This window comes from Styela clava, chromosome 7, assembly GCF_964204865.1.
Source record: "Styela clava chromosome 7, kaStyClav1.hap1.2, whole genome shotgun sequence".
Lineage (NCBI taxonomy): Eukaryota > Metazoa > Chordata > Ascidiacea > Stolidobranchia > Styelidae > Styela > Styela clava.
In genome coordinates, this window is record NC_135256.1 from 5,334,465 (window position 1) to 5,354,306 (window position 19,842).

The following is a 19,842-nucleotide window of genomic DNA, read 5'->3' on the forward strand; positions in this document are numbered from 1 at the left end:
AGAGTTTATTTTTTTTAAACGAATTTTTTACTGTACGATTGACCTGTCACAAGTTATAGATTAAATATTATACGATATATAAATATTATATTATCTGATTGGGTTTCTATAATTGTATTGATTTCATTCGTGGCACAAAAGAGATGTTTTTGATAGATTTCTTTATGAAAATGGAACGATCTTGATGTCGGCTATAAACTAGGGCAGGCTCAATATACATCAGGTGAAATGTAAAATAAATATATACATACAGTTTCGAAATTCGATTACATGTTATTCCAATCTATATTTGTCACTGTGTAATAAGGACAGAATTTTACATATTTATACTAGAGAAAGAAAATTCGATAAGACTAAATCAAAAACTAAATCAAATTTTGATATTTTATCTCAAAAATGCCTGAAGGTATTTGTTGATATTGCAGTTAATTCTAGTTTTGGTGAATTTAGTTTGGTTCTCCACTTCTGTAACACTGTAAATATTGTTCATAAAATATAACTCACACTTACATGGCCCGCCAGTCTGGATGAACAAAGTTTTTGGCCCCTGGTCCAAAATTCTTGCTCGCCCTTGGTATATATATACAGTGGGTACTCTCGTTAACCAGGTTTGACATAAATATAATACGTCATATTTGACGGCACCGAATGTTTTTAAAACCATAAATATAAATCTCAAACAGAAATAAATGCGTCATACAAGATGATCGCCTAAAAATAAAACCCACAATATTTTTGAATCACCTCCATGAAAATGAAGATTGTACGTAGGCCTACCCTTGTACATATTAAACCAAAAATTCAAATTGCATTTCCTCGTATGTCGGATAGCATAAATTCCTTACTTAATTTTATCGTAAGAATTATGAGAACTATGATACCTACCAATAAACAAAGACAAGGAAATTTTTATTTGTTATTACTATAGAATCGGGGGAATTCTTTGAAAAACTTGTATATGAAAAATGTTCATCTACATGTAAAAATAGAATAATCATAATTTCCAAGACAGACAATATGTATAATATATAAATGTTTACATAATAATACCAAAACGATCCATAGGTCCACTACGCGTCCAATAAGTGAACAACGTTGCAGAGCATAACCCTTTAATAAAGGACACAAAGTGGATTTACGGGTCGTTTTAAAAAAAAATATTTATTGTCGATTAGAGAATATCGCTTTTTCACGCAACTTATGCACTATTTTAATCAATATCATATTTTCGTTCGTGGCGATGGCTAAGTCCATAATTTGTTCTTACTTCGATTTTTTTTTTAATTTGGTCACAATATTGTTAATCAAATGTGAATATATTCATATGTATCGGATCTGGACCACATCGTCACATGAAATTTTGTATAATTCTTTTAATATTTGGCTGCGGTTTTGTTAAAATTGCGAAAGCGAAAATTGGATTTCGTGTCCAAATACATTGTCATCTTCTCGAATTCTGCACAGCACGCATGATTCGGATTCTGTCGCCAAGAGCTGCCACGCCGATTTCTTTCAAGTCACTTTTATCAATTGCAGAAAAGATTTCCACAGTTGTAACTCCAGCACCTTGAAGCAAAGTCCAGTAGTGACCAACGTCATGCATTTGCAAAAGCTGCTCAACTGAAACGTCCTCTGAAATGAAGCAAATATCGAAACTTTTCAGGTGATTGATAAATAATAAATTTAGGCTTTCAAATCTGCTCTATTATGATTTTTAATAATTAAATTTAATGTTTGTTCAATTCCAAATTATTTTAGTTGGCCATTTCTTGCATTCATTCGTTCCCAATAAAGTAATAATTTACAACAGTTTCATATCAGTTAAATCAGCTCTGAGTTCTGTCGGAATAATCCAACTCAAATTCTGTGTATATTGAGCTATTTATATTTTGTCAGGCTAATTCGCTATCTTTTTGAGGAAGTAGGTGCGAATTGATGCGGAGGCAGAACTCTGTTATTTGTACATTTGAATGATCAGATTCCATCCGATCAGGACATAGAGAGAGAACTAAATGTCTGCATGAATATCAAGCCGCGCTTTGAAGGGATGTACTCGGAGCATCAGCTGAACACCTCTCATTAGATAAATAGGTGTGAATGTTATGACGTTATAATGTTTTGTTGACATTGCATTCATTAGTTTTATTTAAAAGCTGCATTTTGTCCGCGTAATTGCGCTGTGATTTTTTTCCTGATAATTTGGTGCCGCACGAAAAAAAGTGGGGAAACCGCTGGCATAGTCTACTGACTTACTACGATTGGTCATTTGACGTTGAATTTCATGTATGAGGGCAATATTTTAAAGAATTATTTCTCTACTTTTGACATAAATTTATACATGAAACTGACATTTCAGATTCACGACAAAATAATATTGATAGCGAAATTTCGGATAGCCTCAAGTCCTATACAGAAAATACTTCTTACTTACGAGAAGTGTCGTAAATGGGGTTAAAGCGATGTTGCTCCATATTAGCCTCCTTAGGAATTCCTTTAGTCGCTTGTATTATGGCTTTGCAATATTTTTCTTCTGTAATTCCGATATCTTTCAAGTCTTCTTCGTCCATGTCAATCAGAGTGGCGTAAAGTATGTCTTCTCTTTTAAACAAAGGAGCCAAAGCGCCCAGGCCGAGGTTTCGCAAAAAATCATCGATGCTGCTAAATCCTGCAAATAAAAATGTTTTATCCTACCTTTAAATTCATCAGTTCTTATCCACCCGTTAAAAGAGTACTTCCAAAGTTAGCGATTCGAACAGCGACTTACTCGTCGTTCATAAATGACAAGAATCTCATTTCAAATATCGCGGTTTAAAACCTTAGGTCAACCTCCTCACACATGCCGCAACATATCGTTCGGCGTCTTTTGCGTTAATCACACACGATTGATGTCGTCTGCCATCGTAACAAATCATTTACGGGGGCCAAATTTAGATCAATGTCAGACTAGATTCAAGAATGTAGTTTTCAGCCAATTTAATTCTGCTCAAAAGTGTTGGGTAAATGACATTTGATAAAGTTCTGTATTGTATTAAGTAAAACAACCTTATGGTGTGCTTTGTGCAAATAATGGCGATCATATGGAGGTAGAGACAAGGTGTATTAAATGAAGTAAAAATACTGATGAAAACAAAACAAACCTGGTTAAGATATATTGAGGACTGACTTCAAAACAAAATTTGAAAATAGTTGATAAAGGAATCTTGACAAGCTACAGTCATGGAAGTCTTTTAAAGAGTCCTACATTTTTTTTTTGTAAGGGAACATCTTGTTTGATCTGGAACTTCGTCATATGCCATTCTGTACAATTCTTTCAATATTTCGTTTCGCTGAACTTGCGAAAGCCATGACGCTTGCTTTTAACATAGACTTTGCTAAGATATTCTAACTCATATGTCAGAGATTTTGTTCGGTTTATCCATGAAAACTTTTATTTAACATATAAAGACTTTCCAGATCGCCTTACTTTCACTCGTTTTAAAAATCAGATTCGCAAACTCGGGTCTCGAATTCTTCACAGCACGCATGATTCGGATTCTGTCAACAACAGCTGTCACGCCGATTTCTTTCAATTCACTTTCATCGAGCGCAGAAAAGATTTCCACAGTTGTAACTCCAGCACTTTGAAGCAAAGCCCAGTAGAGACCTACGTCATGTATTTGCAAAAGCTGCTCAACCGAAACGTCCTCTGAAATGAAGCAAATATCGAAATTTTTCAGGTGATTGATAAATAATGAATTTAAGCTTTCAAATCTGTTCTATTATGATTTTTAATAATTAAATTTAATGTTTGTTCAATTCCAATTTATTTTAGTTGGCCATTCCTTGCATTCATTCGTTCCCAACAAAGTAATAATTTACAACTGTTTTATATCAGTTAAATCAGCTCTGAGTTCTGTCGGAATAATCCAACTCAAATTCTGTGTATATTGAGCTATTTATATTTTGTCAGGCTAATTCGCCAACTTTTTGAGGAAGTAGGTGCGAATTGATGCGGAGGCAGAACTCTGTTATTTGTACATTTGAATGATCAGATTCCATCAGATCAGGACATAAAGCGAGAACTAAATGCCTGCATACATATCAAGCCGCGCTTTGAAGGGATGTACTCGGAGCATCAGCTGAACACCTCTCATTAGATAAATAGGTGTGAATGTTATGACGTTATAATGTTTTGTTGACATTGCCTTCATTAGTTTTATTTAAAAACAGCATTTTGTCCGCGTAACTGCGCTGTGATTTTTTTCCTGATAATTTGGTGCCGCACGAAAAAAAGTGGGGAAACCGCTGGCATAGTCTACTGACTTACTACGATTGGTCATTTAACGTTAGATTTCATGTATGAGGGCAATATTTTAAAGAATTATTTCTCTACTTTTGACATAAATTTATACATGAAACTGACATTTCAGATTCACGACAAAATAATATTGAAAGCGAAATTTCGGATAGCCTCAAGTCCTATACAGAAAATACTTCTTACTTACGAGAAGTGTCGTTAAGGGGGTTAAAGCGATGTTTCTCCATATTAGCCTCCTCAGGAATTCCTTTAGTCGCTTGTATTATGGCTTTGCGATATTTTTTTTCTGTAATTCCGATATCTTTCAAGTCTTCTTCGTCCATGTCAATCAGAGTGGCGTAAAGAATGTCTTCTCTTTTAAACAAATGAGCCAAAGCGCCCAGGCCGAGGTTTCGCAAACAATCATCAATGCTGCTAAATCCTGCAAATAAAAATGTTTTATCCTACCTTTAAATTCATCAGTTCTTATCCACCCGTTCCAAAGTTAGCGGTTCGGACAGCGAATTACTCGTCGTTCATAAATGACGAGAATCTTATTTCAAATATTGCGGTTTAAATCCTTAGGTCAACCACCTCACACATGCCGCAACATATCGTTCGGCGTCTTTTGCGTTAATCACACACGATTGGTGTCGTCTGCCATCGTAACAAATCATTTACGGGGGCCAAATTTAGATCAATGTCAGACTTAATTCAAGAATGTAGTTTTCAGCCAATTTAATTCTGCTCAAGAGTGTTGGGTAAATGACATTTGATAAAGTTCTGTATTATATTAAGTAAAACAACCTTATGGTGTGCTTTGTGCAAATAATGGCGATCATATGGAGGTAGAGACAAGGTGTATTAAATGAAGTAAAAATACTGATGAAAATAAAACAAACCTGGTTAAGATATATTGAGGACTGACTTCAAAACAAAATTTGAAAATAGTTGATCAAGGAATCTTGACAAGCTACAGTCATGGAAGTCTTTTAAAGAGTCCTACATTTTTTTTTGTAAGGGAACATCTTGTTTGATCTGGAACTTCGTCATATGCCATTCTGTACAATTCTTTCAATATTTCGTTTCGCTGAACTTGCGAAAGCCATGACGCTTGCTTTTAACATAGACTTTGCTAAGATATTCTAACTCATATGTCAGAGATTTTGTTCGGTTTATCCATGAAAACTTTTATTTAACATATAAAGACTTTCCAGATCGCCTTACTTTCACTCGTTTTAAAAATCAGATTCTCAAACTCGGGTCTCGAATTTTTCACAGCACGCATGATTCGGATTCTGTCACCAACAGCTGTCACGCCGATTTCTTTCAATTCGCTTTCATCGAGCGCAGAAAAGATTTCCACAGTTGTAACTCCAGCACTTTGAAGCAAAGCCCAGTAGAGACCTACGTCATGTATTTGCAAAAGCTGCTCAACCGAAACGTCCTCTGAAATGAAGCAAATATCGAAATTTTTCAGGTGATTGATAAATAATAAATTTAAGCTTTCAAATCTGTTCTATTATGATTTTTAATAATTAAATTTAATTTTTGTTCAATTCCAATTTATTTTAGTTGGCCATTCCTTGCATTCATTCGTTCCCAACAAAGTAATAATTTACAACAGTTTTATATCAGTTAAATCATCTCTGAGTTCTGTCGGAATAATCCAACTCAAATTCTGTGTATATTGAGCTATTTATATTTTGTCAGGCTAATTCGCCAACTTTTTGAGGAAGTAGGTGCGAATTGATGCGGAGGCAGAACTCTGTTATTTGTAAATTTGAATGATCAGATTCCATCCGATCAGGACATAGAGAGAGAACTAAATGTCTGCATGTATATCAAGCCGCGCTTTGAAGGGATGTACTCGGAGCATCAGCTGAACACCTCTCATTAGATAAATAGGTGTGAATGTTATGACGTTATAATGTTTTGTTGACATTGCCTTCATTAGTTTTTTTTAAAAGCTGCATATTGTCCGCGTAAGTGCGCTGTGATTTCTTCCTGATAATTTGGTGCCGCACGAAAAAAAGTGGGGAAACCGCTGGCATACTCTACTGACTTACTACGATTGGTCATTTGACCTTCAATTTCATGTATGAGGGCATTATTTTAAAGAATTATTTCTCTACTTTTGACATAAATTCATACATGAAACTGACATTTCAGATTCACGACAAAATAATATTGAAAGCGAAATTTCGGATAGCCTCAAGTCCTATACAGAAAATACTTCTTACTTACGAGAAGTGTCGTAAAGGGGGTTAAAGCGATGTTTCTCCATATTAGCCTCCTCAGGAATTCCTTTAGTCGCTTGTATTATGGCTTTGCGATATTTTTCTTCTGTAATTCCGATATCTTTCAAGTCTTCTTCGTCCATGTCAATCAGAGTGGCGTAAAGTATGTCTTCTCTTTTAAACAAAGGAGCCAAAGCGCCCAGGCCGAGGTTTCGCAAACAATCATCAATGCTGCTAAATCCTGCAAATAAAAATGTTTTAGCCTACCTTTAAATTCATCAGTTCTTATCCACCCGTTAAAAGAGTACTTCCAAAGTTAGCGGTTCGGACAGCGACTTACTCGTCGTTCATAAATGACGAGAATCTTATTTCAAATATTGCGGTTTAAATCCTTAGGTCAACCACCTCACACATGCCGCAACATATCGTTCTGCGTCTTTTGCGTTAATCACACACGATTGGTGTCGTCTGCCATCGTAACAAATCATTTACGGGGGCCAAATTTAGATCAATGTCAGACTTAATTCAAGAATGTAGTTTTCAGCCAATTTAATTCTGCTCAAAAGTGTTGGGTAAATGACATTTGATAAAGTTCTGTATTATAATAAGTAAAACAACTTAATGGTGTGCTTTGTGCAAATAATGGCGATCACATGGAGGTAGAGACAAGGTGTATGAAATGAAGTAAAAATACTGATGAAAATAAAACAAACCTGGTTAAGATATATTGAGGACTGATTTCAAAACAAAATTTGAAAATAGTTGATCAAGGAATCTTGACAAGCTACAGTCATGGGAGTCTTTTAAAGAGTTCTAATTTTTTTTTTGTAAGGGAACATCTTGTTTGATCTGGAACTTCGTCATATGCCATTCTGTACAATTCTTTCAATATTTCGTTTCGCTGAAATTGCGAAAGTCATGACGCTTGCTTTTAACATAGACTTTGATAAGATATTCTAACTCATATGTCAGAGATTTTGTTCGGTTTATCCATGAAAACTTTTATTTAACATATAAAGACTTTCCGGATCGCCTTACCTTCACTCGTTTTAAAAATCCGATTTGCAAACTCGGGTCTCGAATTTTTCACAGCACGCATGATTCGGATTCTGTCACCAACAGCTGTCACTCCGATTTCTTTCAATTCACTTTTATCGAGCGCAGAAAAGATTTCCACAGTTGTAAATCCAGCACCTTGAAGCAAAGCCCAGTAGTGACCCACGTCATGTATTTGCAAAAGCTCATGAACCGAAAAGTCCTCTGAAATAACGAAATGTTTCTGACGAGTAACATAAATAAGAAGTAAGCATTTAAAGCTATTCAATATGTTAGGAAATTTATTGTTTGTATAATTGTAATTGTCTGGTATTTTATCAGCCTTTTCAGCTCAGTCTGGGCACATTTTCAATCAGACAAATTTTCATGCTTGTTATGTGAGTTTGATTTTATTACTCTGTAATGAACAGGAAAGTGAGTGAAATCTGAAATGAGCGAACGATATGAGCCCGCGTTAGTTTTTGTTTAAGATAATTGTTGTTAAATTTTAAGTAGAACCCGCTTGAATAGTTCTACTCACATGATGATTTCGAAGATTTTTTTGCTTGTTTCAAAGAGAAATATTAACTCAGCATTAGTAAACAAATTTGAGACCTGGAAAGCCAGCCACGCGTTTTTGTTTACTTAGGATGTGATTAAATAAATTAAACACGTTTCGAGTCAATCAGTAAATCAATAGCAATCTCAAGTAATAAATAATTTACAGCAGTGGTTCTCAAGCGGTTGAGCTTGCCTCACACTGGGGTAGTTAATTTTTGAGAGTGCGTGAAGCTAATTGAAAACAAATAAATTTGTTAGATTTGATCTTGCACGTTCGTTTCAGCCACGCATTTTTCGAATAAAACATACTTTCATAGGGAGAATCGGCCACTGATTTAAAGGTACAATATAAATCATCAATAGAATGCAAATCCTGAAAGTATGTATGTATGTATGTTTATTCCTCTCGTAAAAGCAATATAAAAGAGTAAGTAATTATAAATACTGAAGACGGGATGTATGCACAAGACCATATTGGCCTAAAACACAGATGTGCGGCATACACACCTTTTGATATATATAAATTATAATAGGGTAAATCAAATATGTACAATATGGTCCTTTATACAGGCAGTTGTGCAAGGAGGGTGGGTGGATGCGGTAACAGGGATATGGGTGGAGTGTACAATACTGTTTGTACAAAGGAGTTTGTTAGACAAAATAACATCTATAAATAGAGACACAACACAACATGAAACACACTGCATATGAATATAGTAACAAAAAAATTTTTTAAAAAAAAAAATTAAGAATTTGGATGAATGTACAATACCATTGAGTGATGATACCACATACTATAAAACGCGGGAATGGTCAAGTTTAAAGTAAAAAAAATTACTTGAAAACATAGATAAAAATATTTTGCTTTTCACGCTGGTAATATTCAGCTTGTAAGTTTGTAATATTCAGTAATATGCAGCATAGTATTTTATTAAATTTACAAAAATTCAAAATAAATAATATAGGTACGCTTTCTTCATTTTCTTAAAACAGCCTTTTTAATTTTGCCTTTTTGATAAAGCCTTCATTGCACCACAACGATTGCCGCCTTTGCATAACCTTACTTACCGGTATGATTCAGTTTATCAGAGTCATTGGAAGAAATTGGATCTGTTGGCTCGGTAGGGGATGGAATTAATGCAGGTAATTGTTCATCATTGCTCGTTTCATCGTCATTGATTTGATTTTCTTGCATATCTTAAAAAGAGTGTTTCACGCGTTTACTGACTTAGAGAATATGCAGAAGCAGTGCATACTTGGTAGCAGACAGGGTCGAACTTGTACGATGAGAGGCTCATGCTATGTTTTTTATAAGGCCCCCTCTCCAACAATGAAGTCATAAATATCATTATGACGCCATAATAATTTTTTGTTTGGTATTATGACGCCACATGATCGCCTAATTTTGTACTTACTTCGGTGATATAAATCCTCAATCGTTAGGACTGCATCGAAAGGTGCTTCATGGCAAATATTATGTCCGGATGCGATGACAAGTTGCAGTGAGTGCTTTCCTGCTTCGGTCGACACCAATCTAGCTTTATGTTTGATGGACGTCTGCACAGCCAGGTCATTATACGAAAATAATTTTTTATCTGGCGCGATCTCCGCAGCATCATCAAGAGAGACAATTAAACAAAGAATTCGTGGCCGACGGGGCAACCGTACGCCACCCATTTCGACGATTTCATATCCATCTTCGACGATATGGTGTCTTGGGTTTGCGGTTTCTTCTAACGAGTAGATAACTATCACCCACACACCCTTCACAAGGATCTGATAGTTGATCATAAATTTGTCGTCTGGAATAAATTCATAACATTGTGGTTTTACATTCAAGTCAGGAAATGGTGTAGAAATTTTTGGCGCTCCAGAAGTAGGCATACCAACATGGAGGTAACTAATTTTGTTCGCCTACTTTACATCAAGTTGTATAAAGAGGCTGAAACCTATGGGCAGGGGGTAATATTCACTTGGATAACACATACAGTCCCCGAACTCGTAATATAGGAAATTGGAATAAAATTATGGCCTAAACCTAACCTGGTACACACACTGCGGAAGTACCAAATTTTCAATTGATACCAAAGAAGCGGAATATTCAAAGTTTACCCTATGTTTCGTTACTTTTAAGTTTTATATATTTTCATCATCAATATTACATGAATATGATTTTATGTATATAATAATTATGTATAAAAAAAATACCTTCCAGGAAACGTTGTCTAACTGCTGCAAACATGATGCCTGTGACTATCGATTCAAGGTTGTATAATACGTTACAGAATTTGAACAGCTTGATACACTGTAAATATAATTCGAGTTTCAATAAGCAATAACAATCAACACTTCTGTAAATGAGCAAATTTGTATTTGATACATTCCTGAAAAAAGTCGTAGTAGCTGTGTCGTCACTAAGACGACGATTTTTGAATTTTCAACGCTAACTAGAATTTTACTTTTTAATACACTGTGCTTGGAGCTTCTGTCGTATAAACGTTATTACATTTTAATGTTCTTGAATTCGGATGCAACATCGGAAAAAATTTTCTGCCAGTGCACAAAAATAAATATTTTTTCTCTGGGATTCCAAAACCTAATCCTCCGCTCTGTTTTGTCTGGATTTGAAGCAAGCCAAATCTAATTTAACTCCAACTATTGATATCTTTGCAAGCACTAAGTCCTACTTTATAATTCTAATTACTTGGTCAGATTAGCTTTTCAAATAAAGCAAAACGCCCTTGTCTAATCCCGAAAACAAACATAACACTGTTAAAAATATTTGTACTTTCACACGCGTCTGACATCCAATTTCAATAAATTTAAAATCGTTTGCTTTTTTAGTTTTAACTTTTGTACTGTTAACTAGTTTCTATCATGGAATTATTGTTAGTTGTATGATTTTATAAAAGATAAATTCTCGTTTGTTTGCTGACATAGCCTACTGATAGAATAATCACTGTTTTTGACAAAGTGACTCTGTTTGCATACACTCTTAAAGATTGAGGGAACTGCTCCCGATGTATTTATATTTTAATTAGCAGATGTGCCGAATTGTTGTGGTCGACGGTGAGCATACACAACGGAGTGTGCAATTAAGCAAATATATATTACAAATCAACCTTTCAGACTGCACAAAGTTTGAATTCGTGATTGAGGTCACGTACTTATGCAAAGTTACAACAACAGTGGAATTCTTTACAAAATACCATAAGTACAAATTAAAGTTGTGCCTTCATGATTAATAAACAGTCCGGAGTTGGAGTCGTATATTTAAAGGGCCCGGAGTAGGAATTACAGGTAAAACTCTTAGACATCAAGTTTACTAAACAATCTTGATAGACTATTAAAGAAGGCTTGCATGGGCCAAATTTCTTTAAATTCATATTGTAATAGAATTAGTAATTGTAATAGAATTAGAATTGTAATAGAATAGTACAGTGATTTTCAACCTTTTTTGTACCGCGGAACACTTTTTTTAATCTGAAATTGTGGCGGAACACCAAACGAAATTTTTGGAAATAAACTATATCATGCAAGTAACTGACGTCGATCATTTCGACATGAAAATAAAATAACAAAATCAATAATATAGCTTGTCAACTTGATGAAAAGACGTGACACATTCCGATTCAGAGCTAAAGTACGGTACAAATATATGTTTATGCAAGTTTGCTTATGAATACTATGATTATGGTAGCTAGAAACAGAAATGGTATTTTAGTGTGATATTTGGGTCTGTTTCGATGAGTTTCAAATATTTTATTCTGTTATCGAGGAGAGACAAACACGCAGTTCTTTCTCAACGGCTTTCTCAATTTCTCGCGTTTATTTTTATTATACGCAACAGGAATCCAGAAGGTCGGAGGTCGATTTGGAAATTAATAGAAACATTGAAAATTGGCAGCAAAGCGATTTTTACTCTTTAATTTCGTCATGATCGCTACTTTTTTCCACCCTGAACGTTTTCATATTACCGCCTTTGTTCTTGTGCGCAAGTATTAATTCTTGTCGATCGACGGAGATCGAAGTTTCTTTTTTCGTATAACTATATGCGTTCACATCGGCGAAAGATGTTAATGACATTAAGGAGCGATTTTAAATCCCAACTTAATTTTATTCTGATTTTTATCTTTTTGCGCAAGCTTAGATCTAACTTATCGCCATTTGCAAATTAAACGTCCCAGTTTAGCGAATAATATTATCAATATCGACAACAAGATGCACACATTTATTAAGACGATAATTGAGTTTCTTATGCACCACACTGGTGTCAGTGTTATTTCCGGAATAAATCAGTTAGATACTGTGATTAGATAAATCTGTGATTGCGTGAATCCTGAATGTTGATTTAAAAGCTGAAATAAAGGCATTTCTACGTGGTCATTAGGCGAGATGACGATGAAGAGCACTTCTTTAACGATATCTTACATGCGCGACCTGATGCCAAAAAAATTGTGAACAATTTTTTGCCCAATTTCTTTTGTGCTGATTAGACGCTGATTAGAATTAATCACCTCGGGTTTTAACGTTTTTATTTCCAACAAAACAATACCGCGACCATTATTATAGCTAAAATCGTTATCTACAAATTCACAATTTTATTTACGGAATTTGCAAATTCAACACTTCACTTGACGATTTCGATGATGCCCTAATTATTACTTCAAGAAAAGCTTCAAAATGCAACGAATGTAATCAACTCCAATGATGACTCCATTCATGGTCGAGTATAATGTTCACATTTTTGAAACATTATTTGGTCAAGAATGGAATGGATCACTAAAAATACACGCCGAAATAAAGTCTATTAAAAGGTAATATGCCCTGTCATTTCTTATCTAGTTACAAGTTTTTTATACCGACTTTCCAAAATTCTGACTCGCCGTTTTCAAATCGACTCTATTTATATTATTCGAATGATGTCATAATACTTCGAAAAAGCAATTTTTCGCGGAACACCTGGAGGTCTCTCGCGGAACACCGGTTGAAAATCACTAGTATAGTATCTGAGCAGTTGGTGCAAACAGATTCACTAACAACGGCAGAAAGGATCAGTCATACTCAAGTTTATTTTTTCCATCCAATAAAGAAAATAACATGCAAAGTTTGAAGAAAAAAATGTTGAATCCAAATTTTACTGGCGAAGGAAAGCTGCGGGGAGCCAAAGCTTGGTTATCTAGCAGCTACACTCGAGGTTCGAGTATCTAACTAAACATTTTAAGTTCTAACATTTTGATTATCAGAGTATACTGTTATTATTGATAAGCGAGGCTTCGCTAGTCAAACCATAGAGAATAATAAATTGTCAAACAACAAATATCGCGTAATAATAATTACATGTAATTAACTTTCGGCCTGCTTTGAGCCTAATGGGGTATTTCCCGATTTAGCAGACTGAATTGAGCAAAATAATAAAATAGCATGGGTCGGAAGTTACCACTCTTGACTGAAATCGTTTGCTTTGAGTTATCAGTAAAGCAGGTGTGTTAATACGATACAAAGGAGAACCCATTATTAAAACCTTTGAATCTCATCACTGCATATAGCGAGCGACTGCATATACTCGAACAGTGCTCTTCAACCGGTTGTATGATATACCCAAGTGTATAACGGACCATAAGTTGGGTATACAACATTATAAAATATTTAAGCGAAGACAGCAATGCAAACGCGGCGCACATGAAATATAAAATGCCATTTACGCAAAGAACCAACGTGAGCACTTTGTTACATCACAAATTATATAGATAATGCGGTCACGTGACTGGGTTGTGGATTTCGGCTGCCATGCACTTCGTTTCATTAATGTTGAAAAAATTATTCCCGTTCCCGTTATTCCCATTAATTCCCGTTGACGCTAAGGCGTCAGTCAAATTTAAAACTTGCGGTCACTAGCCTATTAGATTGCATGATGATATTGCAGTACAATATGTGTTTAAAATTTGATGTTTATTTAAGCCTTAAATAAACATTGGTATTTGTAAGGTATACAAAGTTCTTGAAAAATTGTAAAAGGTATACCAAGATAAAAAAAGGTTGAAGCACACTGTACTCGAATATTGTCTATATATACAGTGTTGTATTATAGCATTTCACATTCAGCTTCGCCTCAAACTCCGAGCAAATTGAAAAGTGAATCCGACTCCGATTGTGGACTACGTCGACTACAGGAATACCTCATTTCGTGTATTACACTGAACTCCTAGGATTACAATATGAACTCACAAATACAGTCGAGCAAATAGCTTAGTAGTGATATAACCCGTTCTTGATTTTTGTTATCTGACGACCGCAGAAAGAGGATTACGTGCAGTGGCGTATTTACGTAACATTACGCCCACGGCAAAGTTCAAAATGCGACCCCTTTGATAGTTTTTTGAAAATTTATGTTATAGCATTATATTCGTCGTTTCAAAAGTTATGTTCTAAAAGAGGAAACCTGTCCGATACCTACAAGAATCCATTATTAAATTTTGAATAGAGCGTATGGTAGGCTACTCGAATACCTTCTTGGTGATATATGCCGCGTACATTCGGATTCGACTCTAAACTCGAATAAATTTAAAAAAAAAAACGAATCCGGCTCCGACTGTAATTTGTCAAAAAGTTTTGACTCCAACTCTAGATTTGAATTCCGAGAAATCCAAACTTTGATATCAAAAACTTTGGTCTAATGCAACCTTCTTTAATTGTCTACTGTTCAGCCAACTTCAGAACATGGGTTCTCAACTTACTCAGTCGATTTGGACCGCTTTGCTTGTTTATTTTGGCAGCATAAGCATTGTTTTATAATTTTAGATGATTTTGATACAATTTAAATACACAGCTATACAGCTTGTCGTACTGGTACCAGTGTGCGATATTATTTGCGTGCCATTCATTGCTCTTGCTTGCTTTAGTTTAATATTGTATTTGAAGTTTCGTTTATTTGATGAAGTAAATTTTCTGTAATGTCCGGACCCCAGTAATTTTGTAAGTTTCGTAAACGGACCTTTTGTGAAAATAGTTGAGTAGCCCTGCCCTAGGGTATCACAGAACCTATCTTGAAAAACACAGCTTCAGAAATTTTGTCCAAATCTGTAATTCCGACCCCGAGGAATTCCAAAATTCGACTCCAACATCGTGCAATTTAATATACGACTCCAATCCTGACCTGTTTGTAAGTGTTAAAGGCAAAGCTGTAATTTGAACTTGCAGGGTTTAGTGAAAATGAGTTTAGAGGTTCATAATTCTGGTACCGTTGCCTAAGTACGTGGCATTAGTCAAATGATGAAAACGAACTCAAGGTTTGGGCTTGTTTAATTACACACTTTGGTGTACACGCTCCCCGTCGACCACAGCGGTTCTGCGTATCTCCTAATTAATATATAAATACATCAGGAGTAATTCCCTCATATTTGAAGTTTGCAGACAAACACCTTATCAGAGTCACCTTGCGAAACGGCACTTGATCACGCAGTATATCGTGCAAATAAACTAGGATTTCTCCGTTATAAATTCACAGAACTAACAGTACTTTCATGCATAAAAATATTTAAATATATACATGAAACTAAGAGTTAAAAGGCCGACGCTTTTAAATTTATTCGAATTTAAGCTCACATGATTTTCAAAGTACAAATAAGAATAATATTTTTCTTTGTTTGAAAATCTAATCTGCTAAATTAATTGGGACTATGATGTACGGACTTGTGCTGAACAATATTTTGATGCAATAGTTGGAGGGACATACTGATAGTTTGATTCAATCCCAGGAAGTAAGGGCAGGATATTTTTCTTGTTGTCAGAGAACTCTTTCCGACATTAGAAAACTTCCATTTGATGTCAAAAACACTAGATGTAATGAAATTATTACAACCAAACCGGGCACAGAATTATTGTCGAATAGGAAGTAGTACGGGACAGTCAGTGAGAGCATGGCTATTACTACTACAATTTACAATTAATGTATAGATTTGCTCTTTTACAATAATGTTAAATGTTTTTGCTTGTATTTACAGTGCACCTAGATGGTTAAAATTCTTTGACGTATTAAAACAATCCAGAATCAAATATCACCCCCATCATGGGTTCACTATGTTGCGGCGGAAGCCAGGAAGGTAGTTTATTCTTTCGATTGAACGTCGATTGTTGTATACATACATATAAGCACATGTATATATAATATATATATATATATTAGACTCGGAAAGATGTTATTTTCAAATTAGGGGAAACTTCAACTTTCAGTATAAACTTAGACTTTTTTATTATCTATTAAAATTTCTACTTCATCTGCTAACTTCAAAAAAGGCCGAAAGTAGAATTGAGGCTTCAACAATTTATAATTACAACTTGAAATTAAAAAAAAAAACACTATTTGGTCAAAATTTGGAACAGATAGTGTAAAACTACAATATAGATTAGTTCTCAATGGCGGGCCTTTCTTTCAGGAGACAAATTTTTGATCAAGTATCAGATCTTCATAAAGGGTGTGTGGGTGATAGTTATCTACTCGTTGGAAGACACCGCAAACTCTGGCCACCGAATCGTCGAAGATGGATATAAAATCGCCGAACAGGGTGACGTGCGGTTGCCCCGTCGGCCAAAAATTCTTAGCTTAATTGTCTCTCTCGATGATGCTGCGGAGATCGCGCCAGATAAAAAAATATTTTCGTATAATGACCTGGCTAGGCAGTCGTCCGTCCAACATAAAGCTAGATTGGTGTCGACCGAAGCAGGAAAGCACTTACTGCAACTTGTCATCGCATCCGGCGATGATATTTGTCATGAGGCACCTTTCGATGCATTCCTGACGAATGAGGATTTATACCAAAGTAAGTTAAAAAACATTATTTAATTAAACAGAACTTTTTTAGAGCCTTGAGTGTTTTAAAATTCAACTTACTAACGTGTTTCACCAAAAATAGGACAATGTCTTATTTCAATTTTCGTTCGAAAAATAAAATTAAGGCTTATTTTGGGGAATTGTCTTTTATTTTCATTTTTCAAAAACAAAATTACAAAGTAGAGATTTACCAGATATTCAAATATACAAAATATTATGACCGACATCTATTTACCTATAAAAAATGCGTTTTTCTTTGCGCTATCGATTACTTTTAAGGCGAGTTTTTTTTTTAAATCAAGCTAGATCTTATTTTCCGGGACACACGATATCCGATCTAGCTCGGACGATTAGCTTACGCATCTTGTTTGCAACTAAAATTTCGTATTTCAAGCAATTTTGAAAAAATTGAAACGTCATAATGTCATTTACATAACTCGAATACGACGATCATGACAACAAGACGTATTTGTTATGAATTCATTGTTGAGTGGCCTCACGAAGGACCCATAAGAAAAAGTGTAAAACATTCTTGCTTTTATTTTCAGGGGGAATGCAAGAAGATAAAGAAAAAGGTGATGGATCGAGTAAAGTGGAACAATTAGCTTCTCTATTTCCCTCAAATTCAGCTTCCTCCAATGACTCGGGACAGGATCAACGAAAGCAGACAAGTACGTAACGCTATGCAATGAACATCAATTGGCGTTTCTCCGACCTTTGACCTCCTAAAAATTCCCTTTCTTTAGCATTACCGACATTCATAACCTTTGACCAGTTCCAACTTCCGTATTGGTCAATGCAAAAAGAGGTGAAGCCAGCGATTTCTCGCTCTGAACGTTAACGCGCCTTGGTCTGACTTGCAATGTTTCCTTTAAAAATGGAAAGTAATGGTGTTTTGTAAGGGGACTTATAGACATACTATTTGAAAAAGTTTTCCGAGACGCTATGGTATTTAGTATAAATAACGTACACATTTGGGATATGGTAGGCCTATCTTGTTGGATAACAGGGAGCTCAGAGTTTGCTATGCTACAAGGGGGGTATTCTTTTTCAAAAGGTATAAGGTAAGATTCGATGAGTTTTTAATATTTTTTATATGCAATAATACTACCGGTATGCCTAACTTAGATGAAAACTGTGCTCACAAACAATTGCATATACCAGGGCTTCCCAAACTAAGAGCCGCGAAACGAATTTTAGGGGCAGCAAAGAGAACACCAATTCTACACAAGTACTATATCTATTTATATTTTAGACTCGATTCGAAATACTTAAAACTAGTTTTAAACAAAAATCTCACGATTCCGAGTGAATACATCATCATACCGTGTTTTTTTTAATAAGACCTTGTCTTCAATTTTTTTCACTAAATAACACTAGGACTTATTTTGGGGGGATTTCTTTTGAAAACCGGTTTCCATTTACTTATAAATGACACGTTTATTTTTATTTTGAATAATTGCTAAACATAGATTCCTAACCATTCAAAGTGAGTAGGAAAGATTTTTCTATGGACCCATCAAATAAATATGCGCTATTGACTAGGTCTTATATATTTTCGGGGGAGGGCTTATATTAAAATCATTTTTAAAATTCAGACCAGGTCTTTTTTGGGGAGAAACAGGGTAGAATTATCGCGCTTGCATAACAACACACCTATTCTGCCCGTAAAACCCGAATTGCGCGTGCTTGCATAACAATGCCGGCTTCAATCGTTAAGCCAGTGGTCCCCGAAGACGAATTGCTAGAGATGCGCCTCGAAAATTAAGAGATTTGTGTTAAATATTAACTTATATCGTTTGAAACGATCTTTATAAGAATCAATAACCCTATTTTACTTCGTTACGTAGGGTATATTGTGACGTAACAGTAGATGTAAACCTTTGCTACAATTTGCTTAACCGAGTTTAGCTAACATGAGTGATATTGTTTATCATTTTAATAAAAAAAACCAGCCAATGATGAGGAAGAGAATTTAACCTTTTGCTTTTATTTTTTAGGCCTAAATGTTCATAAACTTTAAAAGGCTTAAAGTACACAATAAACGATCACAAAATTGTGATTTTTTTTAAGGCAGCATTTTTTCGGGTAGGTGCGATGTGAATTTTACCTGATAATTATGCGCCAGACGAACCGTTGCCTCATGCCAGATTTGATCATTAAAAGTGAGTAACAATGGCGGAATAGGAACATGCCGTCAGTGGCCAAACATCGTAATTCGTTATAATTGAGGCCTGCATTAACAGACAGCGAACTACGACTGACTTGCTGTGCGGCAAAAGGAAGTCGCACCCATCACACTGATTAGTGAGGTTAATCTGGATAAATACGTGTTTGTTTTTGTTATCGATAGGCCCAAAAAAAGATGAAAATTCACTGTATCATTAAAAAATAAAAAAAAGTATATTTCGAACTGTTTAGCATTATTACAGGGGAAAATTTTTAAAATATTGAAAGAGGACGCGAGCTCAAAAGTTTGGGAAGCCCTGGCATATACAAACAGATTGATTTATGTAAGTATACTACTTTTTGTTTCAGATGTTCACAATTGGAACACTGAAGCTGAAGAAGACCTTCATGCTTGAGCTCTTACAACATGATCACCAAATTTTCTGTACATTGACTAAACATGCTTTACATTGATTGAAATAGCAATCAAATTACTGAAGAATAATTAATGAACAGTTCAGTTTTACCTTGACAACTTGATTTGGACCTTTTGAAGTATGTGAAGATGACGCATTACCGGAACTTAGTGTGTGTACCAAGTGCACATACTTCAGGAGCACCCTTGATTTTACTGCGACAGTAGAGGGGTTCACCAAGTTCACAATTATAGACTTCTAAACTTGCTTTTATCTACCAACTGGAATTGTTTGAGCAAGGAGTTTGTGATGTCA

At 35.1% G+C, this 19,842-nt stretch overlaps 2 protein-coding genes across 2 annotated transcripts; both read right to left on the minus strand.

Moving 5' to 3' along the window:
• Positions 1-616: 616 nt before the first annotated feature.
• On the minus strand, positions 617-3,541 carry LOC144425293 (uncharacterized). Its single transcript, XM_078114871.1, has 3 exons — positions 3,464-3,541; positions 2,432-2,665; positions 617-1,632 (listed from the first exon to the last, which is right to left on the minus strand). Exons 1-3 carry the CDS (start codon positions 3,522-3,524, stop codon positions 1,442-1,444), a joined length of 486 nt encoding a protein of 161 aa, XP_077970997.1. The 5' UTR covers positions 3,525-3,541; the 3' UTR covers positions 617-1,441.
• A 935-nt stretch (positions 3,542-4,476) lies between these two features.
• On the minus strand, positions 4,477-10,700 carry LOC120327849 (uncharacterized). The gene is made up of 6 exons (XM_078114371.1): positions 10,572-10,700; positions 10,321-10,417; positions 9,528-9,914; positions 6,524-6,757; positions 5,504-5,725; positions 4,477-4,718 (listed from the first exon to the last, which is right to left on the minus strand). Exons 2-6 carry the CDS (start codon positions 10,352-10,354, stop codon positions 4,477-4,479), a joined length of 1,119 nt encoding a protein of 372 aa, XP_077970497.1. The 5' UTR covers positions 10,355-10,417; positions 10,572-10,700.
• Between the last annotated feature and the right edge of the window lie 9,142 nt (positions 10,701-19,842).

What these genes read in the sequence shown, in the direction of transcription:
- LOC144425293 (XM_078114871.1), bottom strand. Translation starts at nt 3,524, where the DNA reads ATGCGTGCTGTGAAGAATTCGAGACCCGAGTTTGCGAATCTGATTTTT. An exon ending in GATTTTTAAAACGAGTGAAA is followed by an intron (nt 2,666 to 3,463) that starts GTAAGGCGATCT and finishes TTTTATTTGCAG; the next exon opens with GATTTAGCAGCATCGATGAT. An exon ending in CCCCATTTACGACACTTCTC is followed by an intron (nt 1,633 to 2,431) that starts GTAAGTAAGAAG and finishes GCTTCATTTCAG; the next exon opens with AGGACGTTTCAGTTGAGCAG.
- LOC120327849 (XM_078114371.1), bottom strand. Translation starts at nt 10,354, where the DNA reads ATGTTTGCAGCAGTTAGACAACGTTTCCTGGAAG. An exon ending in TGAGGATTTATATCACCGAA is followed by an intron (nt 6,758 to 9,527) that starts GTAAGTACAAAA and finishes TTTTATTTGCAG; the next exon opens with GATTTAGCAGCATTGATGAT. An exon ending in CCCCCTTTACGACACTTCTC is followed by an intron (nt 5,726 to 6,523) that starts GTAAGTAAGAAG and finishes GCTTCATTTCAG; the next exon opens with AGGACGTTTCGGTTGAGCAG.